Source organism: Balaenoptera physalus (genome assembly GCF_965194825.1).
Source record: "Balaenoptera physalus genome assembly, chromosome: 15".
NCBI classification, from domain to species: domain Eukaryota; kingdom Metazoa; phylum Chordata; class Mammalia; order Artiodactyla; family Balaenopteridae; genus Balaenoptera; species Balaenoptera physalus.
Genome location: NC_138894.1, coordinates 85,168,603 through 85,192,327, shown reverse-complemented (window position 1 = coordinate 85,192,327; position 23,725 = coordinate 85,168,603). Strand labels below are relative to the sequence as shown.

General features: G+C 43.5%; 1 protein-coding gene across 1 annotated transcript in view; it reads left to right on the top strand.

The window, feature by feature from the left end:
• The window catches only part of VSNL1 (visinin like 1), a 100,626-nt gene that overhangs the window by 26,146 nt on the left and 50,755 nt on the right, over window positions 1-23,725 (top strand). Inside the window, exon 2 of the mRNA XM_082426455.1 lies at window positions 13,069-13,235. Within this exon, the coding sequence (XP_082282581.1) occupies window positions 13,074-13,235 (162 nt within the window). The 5' untranslated portion in view covers window positions 13,069-13,073. The remainder of the gene's footprint in view (window positions 1-13,068; window positions 13,236-23,725) is intronic.

Below are 23,725 nucleotides of genomic sequence, written 5' to 3'. Positions count from 1 at the left end.
GATGCCACGTTAGCAGCCTGTGCACACAACGGCAAAGTCAAACAGAACCGGAAGGTCTAATTTTAGCCCTCTCAGCCTTGGCATTGTTCCTTTTAGCCAAGATATTTTTCATGCACCACAGTAAAGTGCTTTGTTCCAGCCTTACTGGATACTTCACAAAGGCCCAGCAAGGACAGGTTGAGCATGATTCAGAGCTGGAAATACATCAAAGACAGGAACCTCAATGTTGAGGGCCAGCTCTCCTCTGGCAATTTTTGGTAAATATGCTCTTGCCAGCTACCTCCCAAAGCCCCAAGAAGGAGCTTGTGGTTGCCTCTGCTTCTCTAGCTTCTTTGTGAGGCTTCAGTTGGCTGCTCTGCATCGGCAGGTGTCTTTGCTCCGTCAAGCCTGGGATTTGCACGTCACTCTCTCTCTTCATTCCTGCTTAACAAAGCCCACTTCTTTCCACATGTCTGGGTCTTGTTTTCTTTCCCGAGGTGTCCTGGAAAGTGCTCTAGATTAAGAACTAGAAACACTTTTACAATTTACAAGCTGCCTCTGTGGTTTGTTCCTTACAATGACCTGGTGAATTAGGTGAGGCAGAAACTTTCATAGAACTTTTGGAGATGAGAAAAAGGGAAGCTCAAAGAAGAAGCCAACTGTTGCCAAGGTCACACAGGAAAACATGGGCAGAGTTGGGACTGAAAACCAGCTCTTGTGTTTTAGGAAAAGGCGTGGTCACATTAACCTATCAAAACACAGAAAACCCGCACAGGTCATTTGGCAGGGCTCTGGGAAGCTTTTCCTGAGGATGTCACTGGGTTTCATGGCCAAAAGTTCCAGGCTGAGAACCCAGGATGGTGGTCTTTACCTTCAGGCAAATCACCGTTTCCTGTTTCCTGGGAAGATGGCAGGGAAGCTTGATCCCAGACACATCCAGAGATACCACTGTTTCCAAAGCCTTTGTAAGGGAGGAAAAATAATTTTCCTTCTACCCTCTAGGTTCTTGGTTAAGACAGATTAACTGGAGAAAAACATAAGTTTAATAACATGTATAACTTCTTATACAAGTGAAATATCCAAAAAACTGAGTAACTCTCTGAAATGGTCCAAGCCATCCCCTTAAATACTAACTTCAGCTAAAGATAAAAGAAGATGTTGATGGGAAAGAAAGCCAGATGTGAGACCCTATCAGGCAAAGCACAGTAAGCAAGGGTATGGTTGTTATGCAGATTTAAGTCAGTTACCTTCTCCATTGATAAGAGTTCCTGGAGATTTAGTCATCCTCCTATATTCTGTACAGAGAGGGAGACACCTTACAAATGGAGATTTCCCTCATAAATGTAAATGTCTCCTTCAGAAGGGTAACTTCTTGGTTTTCAGAGATTCTCCTATGTTTGCTGTTTATTAAAAATAATCAGCCTAAAATAATCCTTATGCGAAAGAGGCATGTTTTGAAGTGACTAATTCTGCTCCCCTTCACCTTCTGAGATCTTTCCTTTGACCTTCAAATAGATCCCTCTCTGGACCTCATTGGACAATCCTAGATCTGACCTTAGGCACCCAGAAATTATGATCTATGGCATTATCATCTTTCTCTATCTTTGAATTTTCCATCTTTTGAATTTCAATTTCAGTCATTATAATGAACACTGGATAGTGTATTGACATTTACAAAGCTCCTTCCTATCTTACACCTGTGATAACACATCTGAGATTGATAGTTTTGTCACCAATCTCACAGATGGTAGAAGTGAGCCTCAGAGGGGTTTCCCAACAGGGTAGATGCTGAGGGTCAGAGACTCTGACACACAGGGCTCCCCTCCCGACACTGTGTCTCCCCATCACTGCTTCTCCATGTGCCGAGATGGGTGAGGAGGCAGTGGACCCAGGTGTGTCCTGAGCTTCTCCTCCGTATTCATCCTTCCACCCAGAGCTAACCAGGGTGGGCTTGAGAACTAAAGGTCTTTGGCCTACAGGTGAACCCTGAAATACTGCTGTGAATTAACTGTTTGAAAAAGAAGTGGCTTTAATTGAAAGCACCACAAAAGTTCTCTTTCCAGGATTCCTGAGACTGTTTGTGAACAAAAGACATTTTGTTTGTTTGTTTGTTGAAATTATTTATGTACATTTTTTTCTGATTACAATGTTATATGTGCACCTTATAAAAATTCCAAAATGATACTGGGGGAGTGAAATATTACCATTATACTGCCAGCAGTTACAACCACTATTAACACTTTGATGTAAATTATGTACTGCCCAAAATTTCTGTGCACACTAACTTGAGCTTGTGTACATATAAAGTAAAAGCAAGGCGATACTACGTATACTGTTTTGTGACTTGCTTTTTTACTTAACAGTTTATTGCAATGTCTTCTCTTTTTTTTTCTTTCTTTTTTTGGACCTCAAGAGTACACTTATGTTAATCATATTCTTCCATTCGTGACACACAATCATCATTGTCTATATAAAGCCCCTCTTATGTTTTATTATGTTTTTTATCTTCTGCGCTCACTTCCATTCTCCTCCTCCATTCTATTGTATTTAATATATGTTCTCAGGTGTCTATCCTTGAGAATATACAGTTGTTTTATATGTTTGTGTGTTTTAATTTAAATAAATGACATTGACCCAATACTAGTTCATACCAGTCAATGTAGATCTACATTACCACTTCTAATGGCTTCATCATTTCCATTGTATAGTTCTACCAAAATCTATCTAACCAGTTTCCTTTGATGGACAGTTAGGTTATTTTTTGAAAAGGTTTTACTTTTAATTGTTTTAAACAATGCTGGAGTAAACATTCTTATATATATGTCTCTGCAAGCTTGTGATTATTTCCTTGTGATAATTTTGAAGGACCACTTTGTGAAAAATCCTTCATCCAATTATTCATTTTTCAGTTCCTAAGGTAGTTTTGTTACTGATTCCTGGAGGTTCCCTGCCCCTATCCTCTTTCTCTGTCTCTCTGTCTCTTTATGTCTCTCTGTCTCTCTTTCAACACTTTGCTGGTCTCTCCCTAATGGCATTTAGCACAGTCATCTTTGATCTCTGTTTTATAGGTTCTTGCTTATCGCTCAGCTGATAAGCTATAGCTCGTTGTTGACTAAGATCACATCATAATTGATTCAACAACGTTTCCTGTGCACCTGTTCAATGGTAGGCTCTGAACTGGATGCCAAGGTGAACATGACAATCACTTTCCCCTTGAGAAAGCCCCGGTCTGGTGAGACAGCAGACATGCCTTATGGTGACCACGCCATGGCAGGTGGCATGGTGACAGCAGTGTGTACAAGAGTCAAGGTGAGAAAGAGGAAGCCAGACAACAAAGTCACTGAAGATGATCCCCATCCGTATCTGGAGTATGGATTGGAGTTTACTGGAAGATCAAAGTGGACCTGATGGGAACTGCCCTCAAAGTGAAAGGAACAGCTAGTAAACAACCAGAGAGGTTTGAGATGACATAGGAAGTTGAAACATAGGGTGGGAGCATGGGGAGGGTGGACAAAAGGTGGGGTGGGGACAGAGTAGGTCCAGGTGAGGATTGGATTCAGAGTAAGGATAATGGGAGGCCACTGAGGGGTTAGGCAGAGCAGTGATGTGATTGGATTTTGTGTTTTAGAAAGGTCATTTTTGCTGTAGTGTGGAAGATGGAGGGCAACACTGTAGAGGGGAAAGCAAGCGAGTTAGGAGGCTATTGCAGTAATCAAAGTGAGAGGTGATCATGTCCTGCACTAAAGTAGTGGCAACAGAGAGAGGTAGATGAAATTTGAGAGAGAGTTAGGAAGTAGAATCTACAAACTACTTAACTGGATAATTGATTAGATACAGGATTATGAAGAAGAGGGCAGAGTCCTGGATAACCCCCAGGCTTATAAGGGACCCTGGGCAGGTGGTGGGGCCATTTACCCAGAGAGGAGCACAGGAAAATATGTTGAGTTTGATACGGTTGTAGGATATAAAGGTAGAAATGTCTAGCAGGTAGATGGATATATTCTCTACTATTCAGGAAAGGCCTACCATAGAGATTTGGGAACCACATTTATCTTTGTAATAGATGATAATATTGAGCAAAAGTTTGTTAAATAAGTGAACAAATTAATATTTAGTATCATACTTCCTTCAGATAGAGCATTTTACTTCTATCAAGTCACCTTTATCTGAGAATGTCAGAGTTCTTTGTACTTAAGGCCCACCAATGTGAGTTGAAGTGTTTTTTAGAATTACTGTACAGATAAGCATTTAGGAACATGGTAAGAGCAAATGGTTCTCAGAGGGGAAAGACCACCAGCCTAAGAGTCAGAAGACTTGAGTGACTCTGCCACTACTGGTAGACACTTGAACATGTCACTTGCCCCTTGGGATATCCAAGTCCTTACTCTGAGGGCAAGGAGAGAGCTTGCACCACTGATGCTCCAGGCTGCTCCTGGCCCCGTGACTGAGGATGTGCAGGTGATAGCAGCGCCCCTGGTCCGCACTTCTCTCACGCTCCCTGCTGCTCTGAGATAAGGGCCATGGTTCTTTCCCACTTGGTAGCACAACCTGGAACACAATCTGTTGGACAGAATGGGATGATTATTAATGAAAGCATTTCCTCTGTTACCTCACGAAACTAAGTGAGGTTCTGACACTGCCAGAGATGGCCCGTTTCCTTTCACAGAAATTGATGCTCAGAAACACATAGAATGGGGACTTCCCTGGTGGCGCAGTGGTTAAGAATCCGCCTGCCAATGCAGGGGACACGGGATCGAGCCCTGGTCCGGGAAGATCCCACATGCCGCGGAGCAGCTAAGCCCGTGCGCCACAACTGCTGAGCCCGGGCATCACAACTACTGAAGCCCACCTGCCTAGAGCCCGTGCTCCGCAACAAGAGAAGCCACCGCAATGAGAAGCCCGTGCACCGCAACAAGGAGCAGCCCCCGCTCGCCGCAACTAGAGAAAGTCCATGTGCAGCAACGAAGACCCAACGCAGCCAAAATTAAAAAAAAAAAAAAAGAAACACATAGAATGGTCAGAGGCAAGCCACACAGGGAAGTAAAAAGAAGATGCAGAAAAGTGAGTGGCTGCTTGAAACACTCCCAGATGAAAGGTTACCAGCTATTAATCAGCTCACACTTCTGCTCAGTGGGTGAGCAAGGAATTGGATGGAAACTTCACTCAACAGGTGATGCTTCGTCAGGGCTGTGGGGTCCTCAGATGACTTTCCTCTGTCGGGTTGGATATGAAGCACTTTTTCTTAAAGGAAGGAGAGTAAATGGGACCTCAGTAAAATTCTCCATGTTCCACAATTTGTGTACTTCTGTTTACACATACCAGGCCTGGTGTAGGTGTCGAGGCTGGGATGATGCCAAGGGGTCTAGGCCTGAATCTTGAAATGTTTGCCTCTCCATCTTCTGGAGCAGCCCAGTTTGCTGGGTCCCACGATGAAGATAATAATAGCTACTGTTTGTTGAATACCTGCTACGTGGAAGGCACTGCTGGAAGGAATTCAATGTGTTCTCTCATTAATTCTCATAACAAGCCAGTGAGCAAATGTCGTCATTTCCGTTTGACTAATGAGGGATCCAAGGCTCCAATGGGCAAGTAACTTATCAAAAGTCACACACACCTTGTATGCAGCAGGAGCATCATTTGATTGCAGGTCTGACTCCAGCACACAGTTTCTCCCCACGAAACTAAGTCCACGTGCAAAATAAAAGAGGCACGTGTCCTGCTAGAAAGAGCAGGGAACCCACAAAATGGGGTCAACAGGAAGCTTAGTCTGAGTAGAAACTTTCCCAAAGTCGTAGCCCAGCACCTGGGCACCAGGTGTGGCTTTGGGCTGAGTGGCATTGCCCAGGTGCTCGGGAAATGTTCTTTGCGCCTGGGAGAGGAGGGAGAAGACGGCAGTTGAATCTGACCCCCAGGGGCTGATGAGGCCACTGATTCCTTGTGTATCCGAGTCCCTGAGCACCTGGCCACCTAGTTACCAGGTGGGTTCAGTTTGGAAACACCTAGTCAGATCCAAGGGCTAATGTCCACTGGCAGCTTCTGTCCTGGGGTCAGGTCTGTCCCATCCAGCCAGGGCCCCAGGGCCCCTGCAGGCTCTCAGCCCCTAAGCGGTAGAAGGACAGCTCAGGTGGCAACTCGGCTGGAGCAGGCCACTCTTCACACCCTGGTCACAGGGACATGCATTGGCCCGAGGATCACGGGCCTGGGCACTGCAGCAGCTTCGAGTCTTATTGCCGAGGCTTGGTAACCAGGACACTGCCAGAGCCTACTGCTAACTTGCTGTGTTCCCTGGCGTAAGTCCCCTGACCTCCCAGGCCGCCTCTAGAAAACAAAGGGATTGGATCAGATGGCTGATCCCTGGGGCCCACTTCTGCTTTCACCTTCATGTACCAATTTATTCTTCTTTATGGAATAGAACTCTTGTCACTTGCCCTAACGGTGCCACTGCCACTGCCATCAAAATGTTTTTCCTCATTTATGACAAATCAAATAAGTACTCTTGCCTTATCTTGAATCCTCAAGGATGTAGTCTGTGCCCCCTGCCTGTTTTATGCTTGTGGGGTAGGAGCTCCACTGTCATCCCAGGAGGTTCCCAGTTTGAGGGAAAGTCATCAGAGAATGCCACGAGAAAGCCCGTCTCCCCTTTTCTGAAGCTGTTCTAGTCCCCAGAGGCGGCATGAAAGGCCAGCCTGTGATCGACACTCTCCCTGCCCCCTGGGAAGCGCTGCTGGGGACTTGTGAGCCCTCGGCTTTAGGAGGATGAAGGAGAGAAGAGCAGAAAGGGCCAGAGGGCCAGATATTTGCCTTTATTAGAAAAGAAAACCCCACACAATGTGCTGGGAAACTTTGAGGCTTAATTTTCAGGGTTGTTTTAACAGTCTCTGGAAACTAGCAACCTAATGTCATTTGTTTAAGGGATCCAAGAGGGTTGGTGATGGGGATTGTTTCAGCATTCTGGCACAGAGGTAAACATGCCTCCTGGCTTACGGGCTATGTGTGTTTGGCCTGGAGACAGCACAGTGTGAGGGTGGGAGGATGGGACTGCCCAGTTAGGTCAGGAGACTGGGGTTCTCATCCTGGCTGTGCCATCAGTTGCCTGTGCGATATTGGAAGACCTCAAACTCTCCAACTGAAACCAAGGGGCTTAAAACAGAAGAACCCAGAGTCAGATCTTTACAAGCTTTGGTCTTCCCTAGTTGTGTGACTTTTAAAATCTTAATGCTAGACCCCAGTACAGGATCTTGAAACCATGTCGAGGATGCCAGATAGAAGGAGTGAGGAATCAGAGAAAACTTGGGTTATGTTTGTGCTGCTTTGGGTGTTTCCTTGTTAGACCATCTACCTTGATTTTTATTCATGTTTTTCATCAGTGATTCCCAAGTTGACTGAGAACCATATTCACCTGAGCTGCTTGTTAAATGTACAGACTTCCCTCTAAGGGAGGGTCTCATGAAGCTGTATCTTTAACAAAATAATCAAGGATGATTCTTGCACTTAGGCAAGTTTGGGACACAACTGCTTAAGAGTTTTCACCTGGGGACCAGCCACAGTTGAAGTTGCCTGATGGGGGTGGGAATTTGTCTCTCTGTCCCTTGTGCTCCCTAGCGCTTGGCATTCATCTCTCCAGGCCCCATATTCCAAGAGGTGAATGTCTCCTGCATCCAGTTCTGAGCCCTTCAAGGCTGGAACCATGTCTTCTCTTTACACCCCACCGTGCCCAGCACAGGGCCTTTCTCATAGACGATGCCTATAAATGTCCACTGAACTGAGTTGCCCAGAGAGTTTCTATCTGCCTCAGTTAACCAGACCATCAACCATTATTGGTACAAATCCATGCCTTTAAGGACAGGAGGAGAGGAGATTAGTGAGAATTTGTAGAAACGTGTCACAGAGAAGACAGCATTGGAACTGAGCCTTGCAGAAAGAGTAAGATTTGGGCCAGTGGTAAGGAAAAGAAAGGGGGGTCCAGGCAGAAGTCTAAGCACGAGCAAAGCCAGGCTCTTCCAGTTATTCTCATGTTCAGCTGAGAATCCCGGAGCCCAGAGAGAAGACCTGATGTATTCAAGGCTGGCCCAGGTAACTTGACACTAGAACCAGAAGAACTCCATTCAAGACTCCTTCCATACTTGGCACTGTTGTGTGTTCCATAGGCCTCCCACCTGAGCCCCTAAAGCTCTTTCATCCTCTGCTCTGAGCCCTATTTCCGGGACTGTTTCCCCATCAATGTGCTCATCCTGCTGTGTGTCTGCATGTGTGGTGGTGCCACTCCATCTCAGCCCCCCAGTCTTTACATGAATCTCACCAAGATTCAGCCAGGCTGATGGTCCAATTACCTAGGAGAAGCCAGGTGTGCTGTTCTGTGTGCCTCATCGCACGCAGCAAGCCTTGGTGTGTCCCGAGAAGCTGGGCTTAGGTATCAGAGTAGGCAAAGGACAGGCTCAGGGCAACACACACACACACACACACACACACACACACACACACACACACACACACACACCACATATATATTTTATTTGAATCCTCTTTAAGGCCAAAAGGGTCTGTGGAGGAAAGATGCTCATGGGAGCCTCTCGGACCTTCTGGCGGGTCTTTTCTCCCTTCCAGGAAGTTTCCCAGTTCTCTCCTTAGAGCATTCTTAACATGTTTTGCCTCTTCTGCTCTGGAATCCTGTTATCAAGACAGGGTAGGAAATGGATGAGAAGTGGCCAAACCCAAGGCAGGAAGACCAGTTAAGAGGTGGTTGAAGAATCCAGGCAAGAGAAAAGAGCCTTTATCAGGAAACCAATGAAGTTTGAGACACCTTGTTCTCTCCGTACTAAGCTTTTTACTAGCTAGTTGAGCTAGGGCAAATCATGTAGTGTTTCTGAGCTTCAAACTCCTCATCAATAAAAGAGATGATAATTATCTATTTCTTACAGCATTGTTAGACGGGTAAATATTGTTACTCAAAAGCCTTTTGTGAACTGTAGTGTATAAAAATGTGGTCTTCTCTGGTTATCATTTGCGATTTGGTGCCGCGCCCATGGGCCTGTTCCTGGTGGTCTTCTCTGGCCCATCAGAGCCCTTCTACCAGTCCCATTTTGTGCCTAGCACTGAGTCTCTATGACAACTCAAAGCATGAGAAATTATTTGATTTGGGGCTGGGCTGGCTTTTATCTTACAGCCTGGAACCCTAGCTTAAAAATAATACACTCTGGTATCTGTCCCCTCCCTTAGGTAACAAATGCTCAAGTACCACCAGTTTTCAGGTAAAGAATGCACAGAGCCAACATGCACCGACTCTTTTGAGACAAGCCAGTTTGAAGTCTGTGACTCATATTTTCATACTTAGAAAACTTATGCTGCCAATCAATGAGTGGTGGGGTCACAAGGACCTTAAAGGTCATCTTGTCCAACTCATTTTTCAGTTGGGGAAACTGAGCAACAGGGAAGGGAAGGATCTTGCCCAAGATCACAGATTTAACTAGAAATAGAGTGGTGATAAATCCTCCCCATTCTGTCATGGAATCTTTTGGGGAACATGTTAAGCTTTACTGTCATTTTACCCTTTCTTTCATCCCAGACTCATAATGAAAGAAACTACTTGGCCCATGTCACTGCAGCCCCAATACGGGGAGTGCATCAATTCATTTATCAGACATAACTAAGAATCACCTTTATGCCAAGTACTGAGGATGCTGAGACAAAGGCACAGGCCCTGACTTCAGGCTATTTAGAATTTAATGATGAAGACAGACAAGGAAACAATCTCTAGAAGGTCAGGCTATTTTCTATACAGTTAAATGAAACATTCCTCCCATCTGCTGTCTGTACTTTATACTTATGATTGCATTGACTCTCCTCATATATAGATTATTATGAGGCTGATTTTCCCAGAAAGAAACATACCAAATCCCATAATAGGACTGATGAAGACCAGTGACAAGGTCCTTCATAGTGGCTTACGTCCCCTTCATTCATTTCCTCAAAAAATATTTGTTGATCATCTAGTATGAGGTACCAGGGTGCAAAGATAAATAAAAGCAGTCCTCTCAAGCAACTAACAATCCAGTAGAGAACTCGATAATGATCATGGAAGCTTTTATAAGGGAAGGGAGAGGCCGAGGACAAAGGATACCTAAGTCAGCCTTGGAAAGTCTGCAGAGATTTCACAGAGGAGGTGGCACATGAGCTGAGACTACTTAAAGAAGGAGAAGAAGTGTGCTGAGCAGATAAAAGGGGATGACATTCCAGGAAAAGAAACAGCGCATGCAAAGCATGAATGTGTGGAAGCATGCAAGCCCTGGGACCTGTAACAGTTGATTATTACTGGCATATGAAGTGAAAAGACAGGTTGGCAGAAAACGAGGCTATGAGTCGGCAAGACCGTGCCATGCTAGCAAGCTGGGACTACATCCTGTAGACAACGGTGAACTGTTGAGCGTTTTTGGGAGAAGATCAGATGCTGAGGTTTGCATTTCAGAAATTCATTCAAGCAGCCATGCAGGAGGCAGGTTGGAGTAGAGAGCCCAGTGACGATTATTAATCCAGGCAAAACCTGATGAGGGCGGTGGCAGTGCCACTCTGAGCCAGGTCAGAACTTGATTTTGTACATGATTCACTCATTTCCAGGCACACCTGAGTGATGGTGCTGACCATGACCTGTAACCAAGATGCATGAAGTTATGCATTTGAGTCCCCAAAACTGTGATTCATGGTGCTGACAATGTTCCCCTTGTGTGTAAGAGACCATCCTCTCCCGGGTCAACTGAACACTTTAAGGCATCGCAATGATCCGTAGAGAATCCAAGCTCCCTTGCTTCAGAGAGAAGCTGACACGTTGACCTTCTAAAGGCCCTTGGGGGAGGTGGTTTTTAATAACCCTTAACCCCTTTTCCCATCATTCATACAAACTCACTTCTGAGCTTGTGGTTTTGGTAAATCTAACAGGCTTTTCCAAACAAGAGCTTGGCAAAGCGATCTCTCTCTCATCCCTCTTTCAGCGCCAAAAAACACTGATTCAGCCTCTCAAACCTTCCTGCTTTTGCTCTTCCCGTTCCTTCTCCTGAAATGCCTTCCAACCACCTGTCTCTCGGTAATTGTGCACTAGAGTCTTGCAGATCCACGTTCAAATTCTAGCTCTGCCACTCGTTAGTTGTATGATTTTGTATAAGAGAGCTGCCCTAATTGTTTTGCTGAGTTGTCACAGGGTTAGAGGTCAAGTTTGTGAAGTGTCCATCCTAGTGCCTACCCTGCAGCCACTCTCAGGGTTCAGTAGCTATTATTATTAGGTGAGATTCTAGTTCAATTAATGAAAATTTGTAATTCTCTACTGAAAAGAGCAAAGAGAAGTACTGAAAGGTTGGTAATACATCTTTTGATTATCAAGATAACCATGAATTACCGTTTTCTTACCCAGATTAATTAAACCTGACACCTGAGTACCCACTTGATTTCCATATCTGGCTGTGGAATCCCACAGTAACTTATAATTAAGAGATGGCTTTTAATAAGAGACTTGAAACTTGAAATTAAGGGCAAAAATATGTAGAGAAACTCCATGAGAAAGGGCATAGTTGCTGATCCTCAGGTCCTTTCATCAAACAGAAGAGTTTGGAAGCAAATGGCCATCTAAACAGCATCTTTTCACCATGCTGTGTGCTTCCGAAGAGGAAGCTTCCCCTGAAAGCAGCAATAGTGGTTTGGTTTCATTATTTTGAAAGAATTGTTAAGTGTTAGGGCAGGTTACTGACAATGGGTGTGGAATCTGTTTTAGAAGAAGGTAAAAAAATAATAACAACAGGATATGTGGTAAGATTACCCCTTCTGGGCTATTGCAAGTATAGACCTGCTGAGAGCCTAGTGGAGAATTTGTCTCAAGCACACTGAAGGACTAGGTCCACTTGGGTAAATTCTCCAAAACCTAACTCTCTCCTCTAACAGGACTTTAAAGATCTTGTGATACTTGCCTTGTTCTGGTGATCCCCCAGATTTTCAAGTCTAACTTGACTTTTTTAATCACTCTGTGGTTAATTTGTTTTGTTTTAATTCTTTTTTGTTACAAAGCAACAACATTAAAGGGAAATTTTTAAAAATCATCTTTAATTTTCCTGCACTAATACAACTGTTTTAATTTTGGAATGTGTTTTGGTCTTTGTTTACCTACGTATTTCTTAATTAGCCATCACAGTAAATCTGAAAGAGTCTTTTTTATGTGTGCTTTATTGAGAAAGAAATTGAAGCTAAAGCAGTTAATTAATATTGCCGTAAGCAACACATAAGGTAAATGGCCAAATCAGGGATAACTCTAAACCTATGCTCTGTCCACCTACACTTGACTGTGATGTTGGCCACACAACCTGGCATATAATCAATGTATTTTATATTTTATTTTATGCACTATTATTTTGACTTACTAGCAGTAATAAAAATAGAATGGAATTATGTCAACTGAAATTCACTAACCAGTCTTTAAAAAAAAGCCACCCAGAAGTTGTCAACACTGAAGGCAATGTTGTAGGAAGTTTCTGAAGATGAGAAGAGAGATAGAGAATTAATGAGACTAGTAAAAAATGAACTGTTGCCATTTGAAAAAGAAAACAACAGCAGAAACTTTGGAACTAGAACAACACATTCCCCACCATTGCTGATCAGATTTCCAAAGCCACTTTTTGATCGTTTGGCTATAAATCCTTCTTACTGTTCTTGTCAAGAATCCCACTTAATATCCCTGCAAACTACACGTAGAACTAGGCACCTGTGCAGTAAGTGCTAATGAATCATAATTCGTAAAATGAGAATACAAACATTTTCCATATACTTTACATGAATAGCATAAAAAGGGATGTTGGCTTTCCATGTGGGAGTCAGCGCCGTGTAAAAGATGACACATGATGGAGGAGGATGAACTCTGCAGCCTTTTGAGAAGTCTTTTTTGGTCATCTCTTTTCTAGAATATCAAATAGAAGGAAACAGACTTGGGGAGACTTTGATCAGACACACTGGAGGGACTTCCAGCCAAGGCACTGCTCAGAACTCTAGCTTGGCTCTTAATCAAGCTTGAAATGATCACAGCCACAGCACTAATTGCATTAATCTGCTTTTCATCAGGCAGAATGGGGAAACAGAATAGCAAACTGGCCCCGGAAGTGATGGAGGACCTGGTGAAGAGCACAGAGTTCAATGAACATGAGCTCAAGCAGTGGTACAAAGGGTTTCTCAAGGACTGTCCAAGCGGGAGACTGAATCTCGAGGAATTTCAGCAGCTCTACGTGAAGGTAAGTTGTTTTTCAACTTTTTTTTAATCTTCAGGCCAGAAAACACTGTCTTCATCACATGGAGCTTCACATGCAATTATAACTTGAAGTAGCCAATTGGTTTCAACCCTGGTGGTTTTCCACCCAAAAAGAAAAATGGTCATTTTTAAAAATGCAGAGGGATGTGTTTTGTTCCAGACCTAAGTCAAGCAATTTCTGAACAAGAAGAGTAATTGTTCAATCAAAACACCAAGCAGTTCAGAGGATGATAGCATCTGGTAAAGCATAGTAAAAATCTCAGATAATAGCATTTGCTGATGATTATTGACAAGCGCCTAATTGCACCATTGTTTGGCTTGTTAAAGGTATCTGTACCTCTCTCAGTTAGCGAGAAAGTATGTGGGAGGGCTTTTGTACCCAGAAAGGTCCCCTTATTTGCAGGTAAGAAAAATATACAGATCTCCACAGCTTTGCATTTAGAAGAAAGTAGGGAGTTCTAATATACATCAAAGTCTACCAGGATGGTCTTCTATCATTTTATCAAGGTCTAAAATATGGACTTTTGCCAGGATTTTGTACTGTTTAGAAGTTAACATTCCCCTGGACATTAGATAAAACTGTTCCGTGTAAGGTATAATTTGTACTGCAGTGGTAGTGCTTTGGTTTGTCTGAGTTTATCATTTGTATTTGTTCTAGATTTGGCATGATCTAAGACATTCCATTTTGTTTATACTTCGATAATGTGAGGCTTGTGGAAAAAACGCATTGTCTCTCTTTTAACTTTTTCTGACTAAAATACCAAATAGATAATAGTGCTCTTATCATTCAAGTGCAGCAAGCATCAATTAGAGCAGTGTGAACCATCCAGTTGCATATATGTGCATGGGATGATTTTATAAAATACTAAACATTGTCATTCTCTCTTGAAGTTGAACATCTCATAGAGCCTTTGCTCCAGCAATTCCATCCTTGCATGTGTACAAGAAGGGACATGTATAAGAATGCTCATAGCTGCACTGCTCACAATAGCAAACCTGGGAAACAACCCAAACGCCCATCAAAGGGAGAGCGGAGAATAAACTGTGCTATACTCACGTGGCAGTCAAAACAGTTGAACTGCAGCAACACTGAAACATTAAGTGCAAAAAGTAAGTCTCAAAGTACTTTAAATTAAACACAGATAAGATAAAAATATGTTTTATAGAACTACAAATAAAAGCAATAAATCACATGAAAAAGAAAGCAAGAGAGTGAGGAACACAGGATTCAAACTGCATCACCCACCCAGCAGTTACTATGGTTACACCCAGTGCATAAGAGGCAAGGGATGAGATGGAAGTTTAGCCACATGGTTAGCTAGATGGATGGATTGTGTCAAAGTCTTAGCTATGGCTTTGGGTGCTCGGTTTGCAGGTGGTTATTGCATTGATAAAAACTCGCTAATCCTGCATGGACCACTAATGAAATGTCAAGAATCCATGATTATCATTAATCCACTGCTGACCACCTGAGGCTCAAGGTATCTGTAACTGTCTTTTTAAATGTGTGTAGAAACGTACACAAAAAGTGGTATGTGTGTATGTCATAAGATTACTGTGACACTTCTAAGAATATCTGAGTAATTAGTTTTTGGTATGTAGAGATCTTTTACATGGAAGCACTGGGAAATGCATTTACCCTTCAATTGACATAAATTGCTTTTGCCGAGAAGTGGGATGGTATGCATTTTCCTAGATTTTTTATACAACTCACCGTAGTTTTCAAAGTCACATCTTCTACCAGTTTATCACCCAGAAGTTAGCCTGTGCCTCAGAACTGTCTTCCCTCAGCCCCAAGGAAAGTACAGACAAATGAGATTTGTCAAAGCCACTTTCATATCAGTAAAAGCCATGCAAGCTGTCACTCTGTGTTTAAGAGAGCTCTGTGTGCCATGTTTCTCACTATTTGTTCAAAGTGAGAGTGGTTTTGCCTTTGAAGAAATAGTTCAAATGCAGGAAAGGAATTTTATTTACATGCTGGAAGTACTCAGCACTGAAAATAAAATCCACCTCAAGATAAGGGAGGGGGGTGTGTAAACATCAAACATCCCTCAGTGTTTTATGGTACAACTGATGTATATGTACCAACATCAACCCCTACTCCTACCTCCCCAACTCCACCCCAGAGTGGATTTTTTTTTCCAGGAAGGGGATATATAACTTTGTGGATGAAGTTTAGATTCTTGGCAGCCTCTTAACAGCCATATTTAAACTCAGCCTGTGCTCTTGTATCAAATAGTTAGAAAGTAGGCAAAGTCCTCCTCTCCTTCCAGAGTTGTCCAAGGACAAAATACAAAAGAGAATCGCAGAGGAAATATGCCACATCCACAGGAAAAAAAAAAGAAAGAAAGAAAGACAGATCTGATAGGTTAGAAGGGAGAATAACAGAGAAAGATGTGGCTTATGTAATAAGGCCCAGGAGAAGGGCTGAGAAGAAAAATGTTCTTTTAATGCAGCTTAAAAGTACAAATGTTCAGCAAGAACAGTCTTTGTCTTGGTGAATAGGCACTTTTCAGTAATTCCTTCTATCTCAGTGTGGACATTGAGACATCCTGGAATCCAGCTGAGTGACCAAAGCCACTGGTGGCCTCTGCCCTCCTGCTTGTGTGGTCAGCCTGGCACATCTACTGTCACTGACCTGATCCCTTTTAGGCTCCGGGAGAGTCACCTCATTTTGTGGAATCAGTTCTGATGAGGGTCTGGGGTGACAGGATAACGGGAGAGGCCCCCCTGCAAGGCCAGGGGCCACAAACCCTCAAATTCAGAAGCCTTTGTATCCAGAATATAAAGGAATTCCATTAAGTCTACGTGTAAAACTGTCTAAAACTAAGGTTCAGAAAAATGAGGTAATTTGCCCAGTGCCGCAAAACGAGCGAAGTTCAGGACAGACATTAAAGATGGGTATGCTGACTTGCGCTGCAGCACACGGCCCTGCCTCTCGACTGGATTCCCCTGGCAGCCCCTCATCAGCCTCCCTCCAAGCCCCTCCACCCTACAGCTGCTGGAGTGGGATTTGAAAAACACAGGTCTGGGCATGGACCTTCCTGGTTTGTTACAGGTGTTACCGAACCAGGCTCATTTGCCCAACACGCAGCAAGCCGTACGCTGAGATGCTGAGGTCTGTAGCAGAGAGTTTATTCACAAGGCAACCAAGCAAGGAGACAGGAGAAGTCTCAGGTCCACCTCCCTGCAGGCAAAAGGCTTGAGATATTTATGGGATAAAGAAGCAGGGTGGTCTTAGGCGTGGGGAAAGGTGATTGGAGGTGGGGAAAAGGTGAGGTAATCGGCGTTCTGAGCAGGAGAATTGGGTTACATGCTTCTTCATGGGATGCGTGTGCAGAAATGGAGGCTCTTAGCATGGTCTGAGGGTAGAGTTTTTGGCCCTCTGACATCAAAAGGTCATTCATCAGACAACTGTGCAGGCCCAGTTTTAGGCTCAGTGGTCCCAGCCAGCTTTTGTCAGCTTGACTAGACGGGAGTTGACTCCACGTTTCTGGAAAACAGCTTAAGTGCCTGTTAGTCTAGTGACCCATACGTCAAAGGCATTATCTATAAGGGTGGTAAAGAAGTCTTGTGATATATTACCTAGCTACGTGAAGCTTGGAGGGTATGCAATTAAAGAAGGGAAAAAAATAACTAAAGCAAGCTTAATCAGTAAAGGCAGGTTACAAGCAGAGGAGTTTTTAACAAGCTGTTTCCTTATCTGCTGTTCCATAAGTCAAGGATTTCTGTTAACCCTATGGGGCACGGTTTCACAGGTTTCATTCTTTAGTCATGTAGAGAATAGTCACCTCACTTCAATCAACATACGACCCAGTGGCTAACACAGGGCCTGCCACAGAACAAGCATCAGTGTTTGGTGAGTGAATTGTATCGAATGCTGGCTGTGTATCTCCTTCTCAGGAAGCCCTGTGGGGGAGGCATATAGAAGTGACTAAAGGACAGTCCTGCCTGCGCTCCAGGATCTCACAGGCTAATTGGAGAGACAGTTAACCACAACACAAGGCAGAATGATATAAATGCTTGTGGGTGGGGCACGAGTGGAAAATAGAGGTTATTTCAAAATGGGATATTAAAGTAAGAAATTAATTAATGCAGTGATGAAAGGAAGACTTTTCTCCTAGCCTTTTAGAAGATAAAACATCTCTGAGTAGATAGCTTTTACCTTTGACAAACTTGGTACCTGTGAAAGGTGCCCATGCCCCCCCAAATTCGTGTGTTGAAATTTTCATCTCCAGTATGTCAGAATCTGACTGTATTTGGAGAGAGGGCCTTTAAAGAGGTAATTAAGTTGAAATGAGGTCATCAGTGTGGGCCCTAATCCAGTATGACAGGTGTCCTATAAGAAGAGGCAATTTGGACACAGACATGTACAGAAGAAAGGCCATCTGAAGACACAGGGAAATGATGGTCGTCTACAAATCAGAGAGAAGCCTGGAAGAAACCAATCTTACCAACACCTTGATCTTGGACTTCTACCCTTCAGACCTTTTATTATATAAACCACACAGTCCGTGGTACTTTGTTATGGCAGCCTTGACAAACTAAAAACAGTACTCGTTCCTTCTCTGTTACAAACTTCTCATGGGCAAACCCAGAGCCCTCTGTATCTGGTATAAGCACGCCTTCTGTCAGGAATGTTCTAACACTCCTGGCACACACAGAGGTGTCCATGTTACTTCAGATGTTTCATCAGCCCAACCACAGTACTGCTGCTGAGAGGTTGGGGAGACAGATTTTGCATTTTGTCACCAAGAATCAAGTACCTGATTTTTTTCCCCCTTGAGAATTTCCTGTTTTCAATAATTATAAGGATTGCCAAGTTGAGATCACAAATTAAGATTGAGAGTTTGCAATTTGAACTGTATTTTCAGAGAATTTTTAAATTTAATCTTAAAAGAAAACCAACCCTGTGGAACAGCAAGCAGCTGCATGAGGGAGGAAGTGTCCCTATCCCAGGTCCTCTTCCTTGGAAGGCTGATGCCATACCTGCTTCGTTTAGTCTCTGTGACATCAAAGCCAAAGAAACCAAGTAACAAACCGGGCAGAGTCCTGCAAAGCGCTGAACGCATTTTGATATTTGTTTGGAGTTCGACTTTCGGGATTGTTTTCCTCAGGATCATTGGCTGGGTTCAGGTTGAGTTGAAGAGGAAGTTAGTTTAAAAAGATCATGGGATTTACAGTCTGACAGCCCTGAGATTCAGTCCTAGCTGTGTTAACGTTTGCCAGATCTCTGCCTCTCTGAATCTATTTCCTTATCTAAGTGATGGAAATAATAAGCCCTGTGCTGTCACCTCAGTGGTGGTATCCTAAAGGAAAGAAGGGAAGTAAAAATGACTTACAACCTATGACAAGACGTTTTTGCCATCATGATTGTTGATCTGCTCATTTACTCTCAGAGAACCAAGGTAGAAAACAGCTTTTATTTCACATGCCAAAGGCAATGGCAGCATAGAATGGTCTACAGAAGAGGAAGTGAGGCTCTACAGAGGTTCAGTAGAATGTGCCTGAATCAAATAGTGTGTCTACCATGCTTTCCAGGGTAACAGGACCCACCACGAGGCTATACCAACACCATTTCCTCCGTAGATTCTTAGACACTGAGCTCTGTGTCCTCTCCAGCACAAAGGCCTCTCCCAGCTCCCTGCTACCAGACAGGCGAAGCGTGGCATTCCAGACCTTCTTTTTTCGGTCCCACCAACCACTTGGCGACCTGTCTCTCATGTGTCTCCACCCGCTCAATCTCTACAACGTATCATTTTGCAGGTGGAGAAAGACATAAATTCTACCTCTTCAGAAAGAGGTAATTAAATGGCCAAAGATTGTTCTTCTGGGGTCTAGCCCAATTCTCCTGAGCCACTGCTTTTCCACCAAGCAAAAACCACTGTACCAAATTTTCTTCTCAAGAGTGTTAGGTGTTAGGCAACTGGAAGGTGTACCTGAGGCAGGTGGGAGGGCCCTCGAGTGCCATTTGATCATCCCTAATCCAACAGTTTGAATTTTAGTAAAACTTATTTGCGTACAACAAAAGAGTTCCTGCTGAGTCATTCCGCATGTCCGTCCAAGTGGTCGTTTCCTGAAGAGCTTCTGTAATTTGGTTATTAGAAAATGCCCTTGCAGCTTATCCTTCAAAGAGTGGGTTTATTCATTCATTTAGTCATTCAAGACCCATTTCCTTTGTGCTTTCTGTAAGACAGACGCTGTCTTGAGTTTTGCCCTCGGTAAGCTCAGAGTCTGATAGAGCTGGAATATCATCTCATTTTTTTGTATAATGCTTTTCACGTCACAAAACCATGTTTATTTTCACAACAAAATGTAATTGGAATTCCATTCAATGAGAAATTTTCTAGGCCTAAAACATAGGAAATATAAATCTAGTCACCAAAATTCTATTGCTACAACTACCCAGAGACGTGGATTAAAACAAAATAAAAATAAATTATACCACAGAATCAGGAGCACCTAAACATTTGATGATTTTAAAAAAAATATATATTTGTTTATTTATTTATGGCTGTGTTGGGTCTTCGTTTCTGTGCGAGGGCTTTCTCTAGTTGTGGCAAGTGGGGGCCACTCTTCATCACTGTGCGCGGGCCTCTCACTATCGCGGCCTCTCTTGTTGCGGAGCACAGGCTCCAGATGCGCAGGCTCAGTAGTTGTGGCTCACGGGCCCAGTTGCTCCACGGCATGTGGGATCTTCCCAGACCAGGGCTCGAACCCGTGTCCCCTGCATTGGCAGACAGATTCTCAACCACTGCACCACCAGGGAAGCCCAAAACATTTGATGATTAAAGACATTTTAATAAAACAAGAAAGATTTTCTAGTTAATGAAGTATTATTACCTAATTCTCTATATGGCTTTATAATTTTACTCTCAAATTGTGTTCTTATGTTTAAAAACCTACTATTAGGAGGAAAAGGCATACTTCCTGAAAGTTATATGAAAACACAATAAATGTAGGCTTTTAGGCATGTAATCTTTGTTTTGTAGAATTAGGAAATAAAACATGTGCGTCTAGTTTTGCCCTGTTTACTGCGTAACTTGGACAAGGGACTTTTTCCTTCTGATTCTCAGATTCATCATCTGTGCAAATGAAAAAAAATCAATCCCTATCGATGGCTCTCAAACTTGAGTGGGTATCAAAATCACTTGGGCAGACTGCTCAGTCAGCAGGTTGCTGGGCCCCTTCCTCAGGGCTGCTGTTCTACTAGGCCTAGGACAGAGCCCCAATGTCTGCATTCTTAATAAGACCTCAAAGATAGTTCTAATGGAGAAAATCCATGAATGACATTTTTGAGAAACACTGGCCTAGAGCTTGACCTGGTAGTATCCTGGGATAGGCTTCCGGAGTTCTGTACACACTGAAATTATATGTATAATTTTGTATCTACACTCTCTTGGGATAACTTTCCTCAGGTATATAAATGGTTCTTTGCAAGCTCCCAAAATGTTAAGAATCACTAAAGATAACTTGTAATCATTGGCAGGCCTAACATTCTAATTTCTGTGACCGTAGAGTTATTGGGTCTCAACTGACAGTAAGACAAATGGAGAAAATTTCCCTTCTAAACTAGACTTTCAAATAAACTTTACAGGCAGAAAAAGAACAAGTTTCTGGACTGCACTTTGTGAAATTTGTTCTCAGTTTGTTGTGAGATGTTTTCCTGATTCATTCCAGGCCCATTAATTAAGCTGTATTTTGTCCAGAGCCCCATGAAAATGCAAATGGGAAAGCCCCAAGGGGATGAAATGCACCCCTGCTTGCCATTCATTCTCCTAAGCACCTATGTGCCAGATGCTGTGAAGACCCTGGGTCTACAGAGACCGTCACAGATCCCTGCCCTCAGGTGACTATGGTCTGGTGCCAGCAAGAAGTCTATAGGTCAAGTGTATGGTATATACCACACACACACACACACACACACACACACACACACACACACACATATCTATAATACAGGGACCATTGTGATCAGTACCATGAAAGACAGGGAAGGACATGGAGGCCCAGGGAGGGCTGGTGGGGAAGGTGACATTGACTCTGACTCTCAAAGGAAGGGTGATTTGGACATGAGCTGTCAGTCTGTCTGGAAGCTCAAAAATCTCACTGACCGGAATCACAAAAGCTAGAATAAAACACAGCTATTGTGTTTGAGAGCTCCTCTGCATAGTGTTGGCAGGAGACCCACCAGATTGAGCATATTAGGTTGAAACAAAAGTACAATGAAACAAAACAAAACAAACAAACCAACCAACCAAAACCTCTTGGCAGACCTGCTGAGATAATCTGGAAAACCACCTGTTGAAGATAAAGCTCATACCCCCGGGGCTCCTGCCACAGGTCTCCTGTCTCATTTCTCCTTCTCTTCTCTCTCCCTCCCTTTCGCCCCTTCCTTTGTGATCATTCTAAAAGTGCTTTAATCTGAGTGAGCGTTAGCTCACTTGATTCTCACCATGGCCAAGGAACCAGACTTTGGAGGTAGCATTTCCTTACTCCAAGCTGTATGGGTTGGGAAGTCAGGAGACTTGACCAGGGCTGCAGAGGGGCCAGCAGTTGAACACTTGGCCCACCTTGCGAGCAGCATTCTTCCCTCCTGCTGTGCTTCCTGTGGCCTCTGGGTCACATGCAGGAACAGGCATCTGGGAGCTTCTCTGATCTACTTTGCTGTGAAGCAGATGCATCAAAAGCTCTCTTGTTGCTCCATTTCAGCCATCCTTCTAGGACCAACTTAAAAGCTTCTCCCTGGAAGAGCCTTCTTTGATCTCCCGACTCTCAAAGCCAGAAGAATCTCTTTCTCCTCTGAGTTCCTAAGACTTTGGTTCCCCACTCCCCCTCACCTCTGTTAACAAGGACATTATAGTTTCGCAACACAATTCTGCAAGCTTTTCTCGCCTCCTGTCTAGGTAGAGCCCTTCTTCATTCCCCAGAGCCTACACTGCTATTAGTGTTTTGCCAGAATACACTTAAATGTGATGTGGTTTAATCAGAAGGCTGGATGTGTACCTGGCTCTACCATACACTGGTCGTGTGAACTTGGGAAAGTCTTATGCTTAAAGGTTGTTAAATAAATCAACAAACCACTCTGACCCTCAGATTCCTCATCTGTCAGGTGGGGAGAATATTCTGAGCCCTGCTTCATCATGCTTGATCTTAGGCACCTGGGCATGGAAAGTCTTCCAGATGCCAAACAGCCCAGTCTCTTGGCTGTGGCATCAAGTGCTGGCTCCCCTATCAAATATTTTATCCAAAGAAAATGTGACAGAGGTGACTATTATCGCTTCTCAACATCTGATTCAAGTCAATTTTGAAAATAATACTCTTGGCGCAAGAAAAGATTTTTGGGTGATCGGTTTTCAGGGATTCAGATTCTGCTTGTTCATAAGAGGTAATTAGGAGTATGCCTTATTAAAAATTTGTTGGGCAGAGCTATATACAGAAGCATTTTAATTCCTCTGGGAAATAGACATTACATAAGACACAAAATGTTATCCAGATTGGGCTGGTGAAGACATTGCAATTTTTAGTGAGAACCTGGGAATTCATTTCCATTTGGAATGTTTGCCAACATGATCTAGGCTGCACTTCAAATCGAATTAATGTGGAAAACAAGAGCTGGGGTCTGAAATCTCAAGGAAGAGATGACAATAAAATTACAGTTCTGGGAAAACAGTGTCCCATGTGAGGCTCCAAAGACATTTTATTACAGCGAGATTGTCTCAGGGAATAGCTAGCTACTACCCGCATGTCTTGCGTTAGAGAGAGCATTTATCCCAGAGGGGTGGAAGTGATAACCTTCTCCTGTCTCAACGGGTGTGAAATTATTTTGAATGGCTTCCACACCTTGGGATTTTGCTTTCCCATGATAGGGCAGGTGTCAGTTAGAGAGATATCAGTGGTCATTGCAGCCATGCCATCCAAAGGAATGCTCTTAGAGGATACCTCAACTTCTGTGTCCTCAGGATAAGGTTAGAAAGAGCACTTTAGAAGTCTCTCAGTCCACCCAGCCCCCATTTTACAAAAGAGGAAACAGACGCCCTGGAGTGGGGAGGGCTGTCTGAGAACCTGTTTCCTAATGGCTCCAATTAACATCCAAAAGGATGTGTCTCAACTCCAGCCAGATTATGAGGTTTTAAAGCCAGAAGGACCTGCTCTCCAGTTAGCTCTTCTCTTCAGCTAATTTTTAAAGGACAATACATTTCTAATTGGAAATACAGGGTTGGACTGGAGGATAAAAAAATCATATCTGGATCTCTTAATGTAAAGCTGTTTTACATTATTGGATTTTTCTGACCCTTTGAAAGGGTGATAGGGCTTGGATCAGGTATCATTGACCCACCTTGGTGGAAATCATTTCCTCCCCTCCTGTGGCCTATTTAGCACCTGCCGGAAGAAAGCTCTCTGTCTTATTGATTATGCACTCCGGTGTCTCCACTTGGAATGGTTCTTGGACCCTCATCTGTTTCTCTCCGA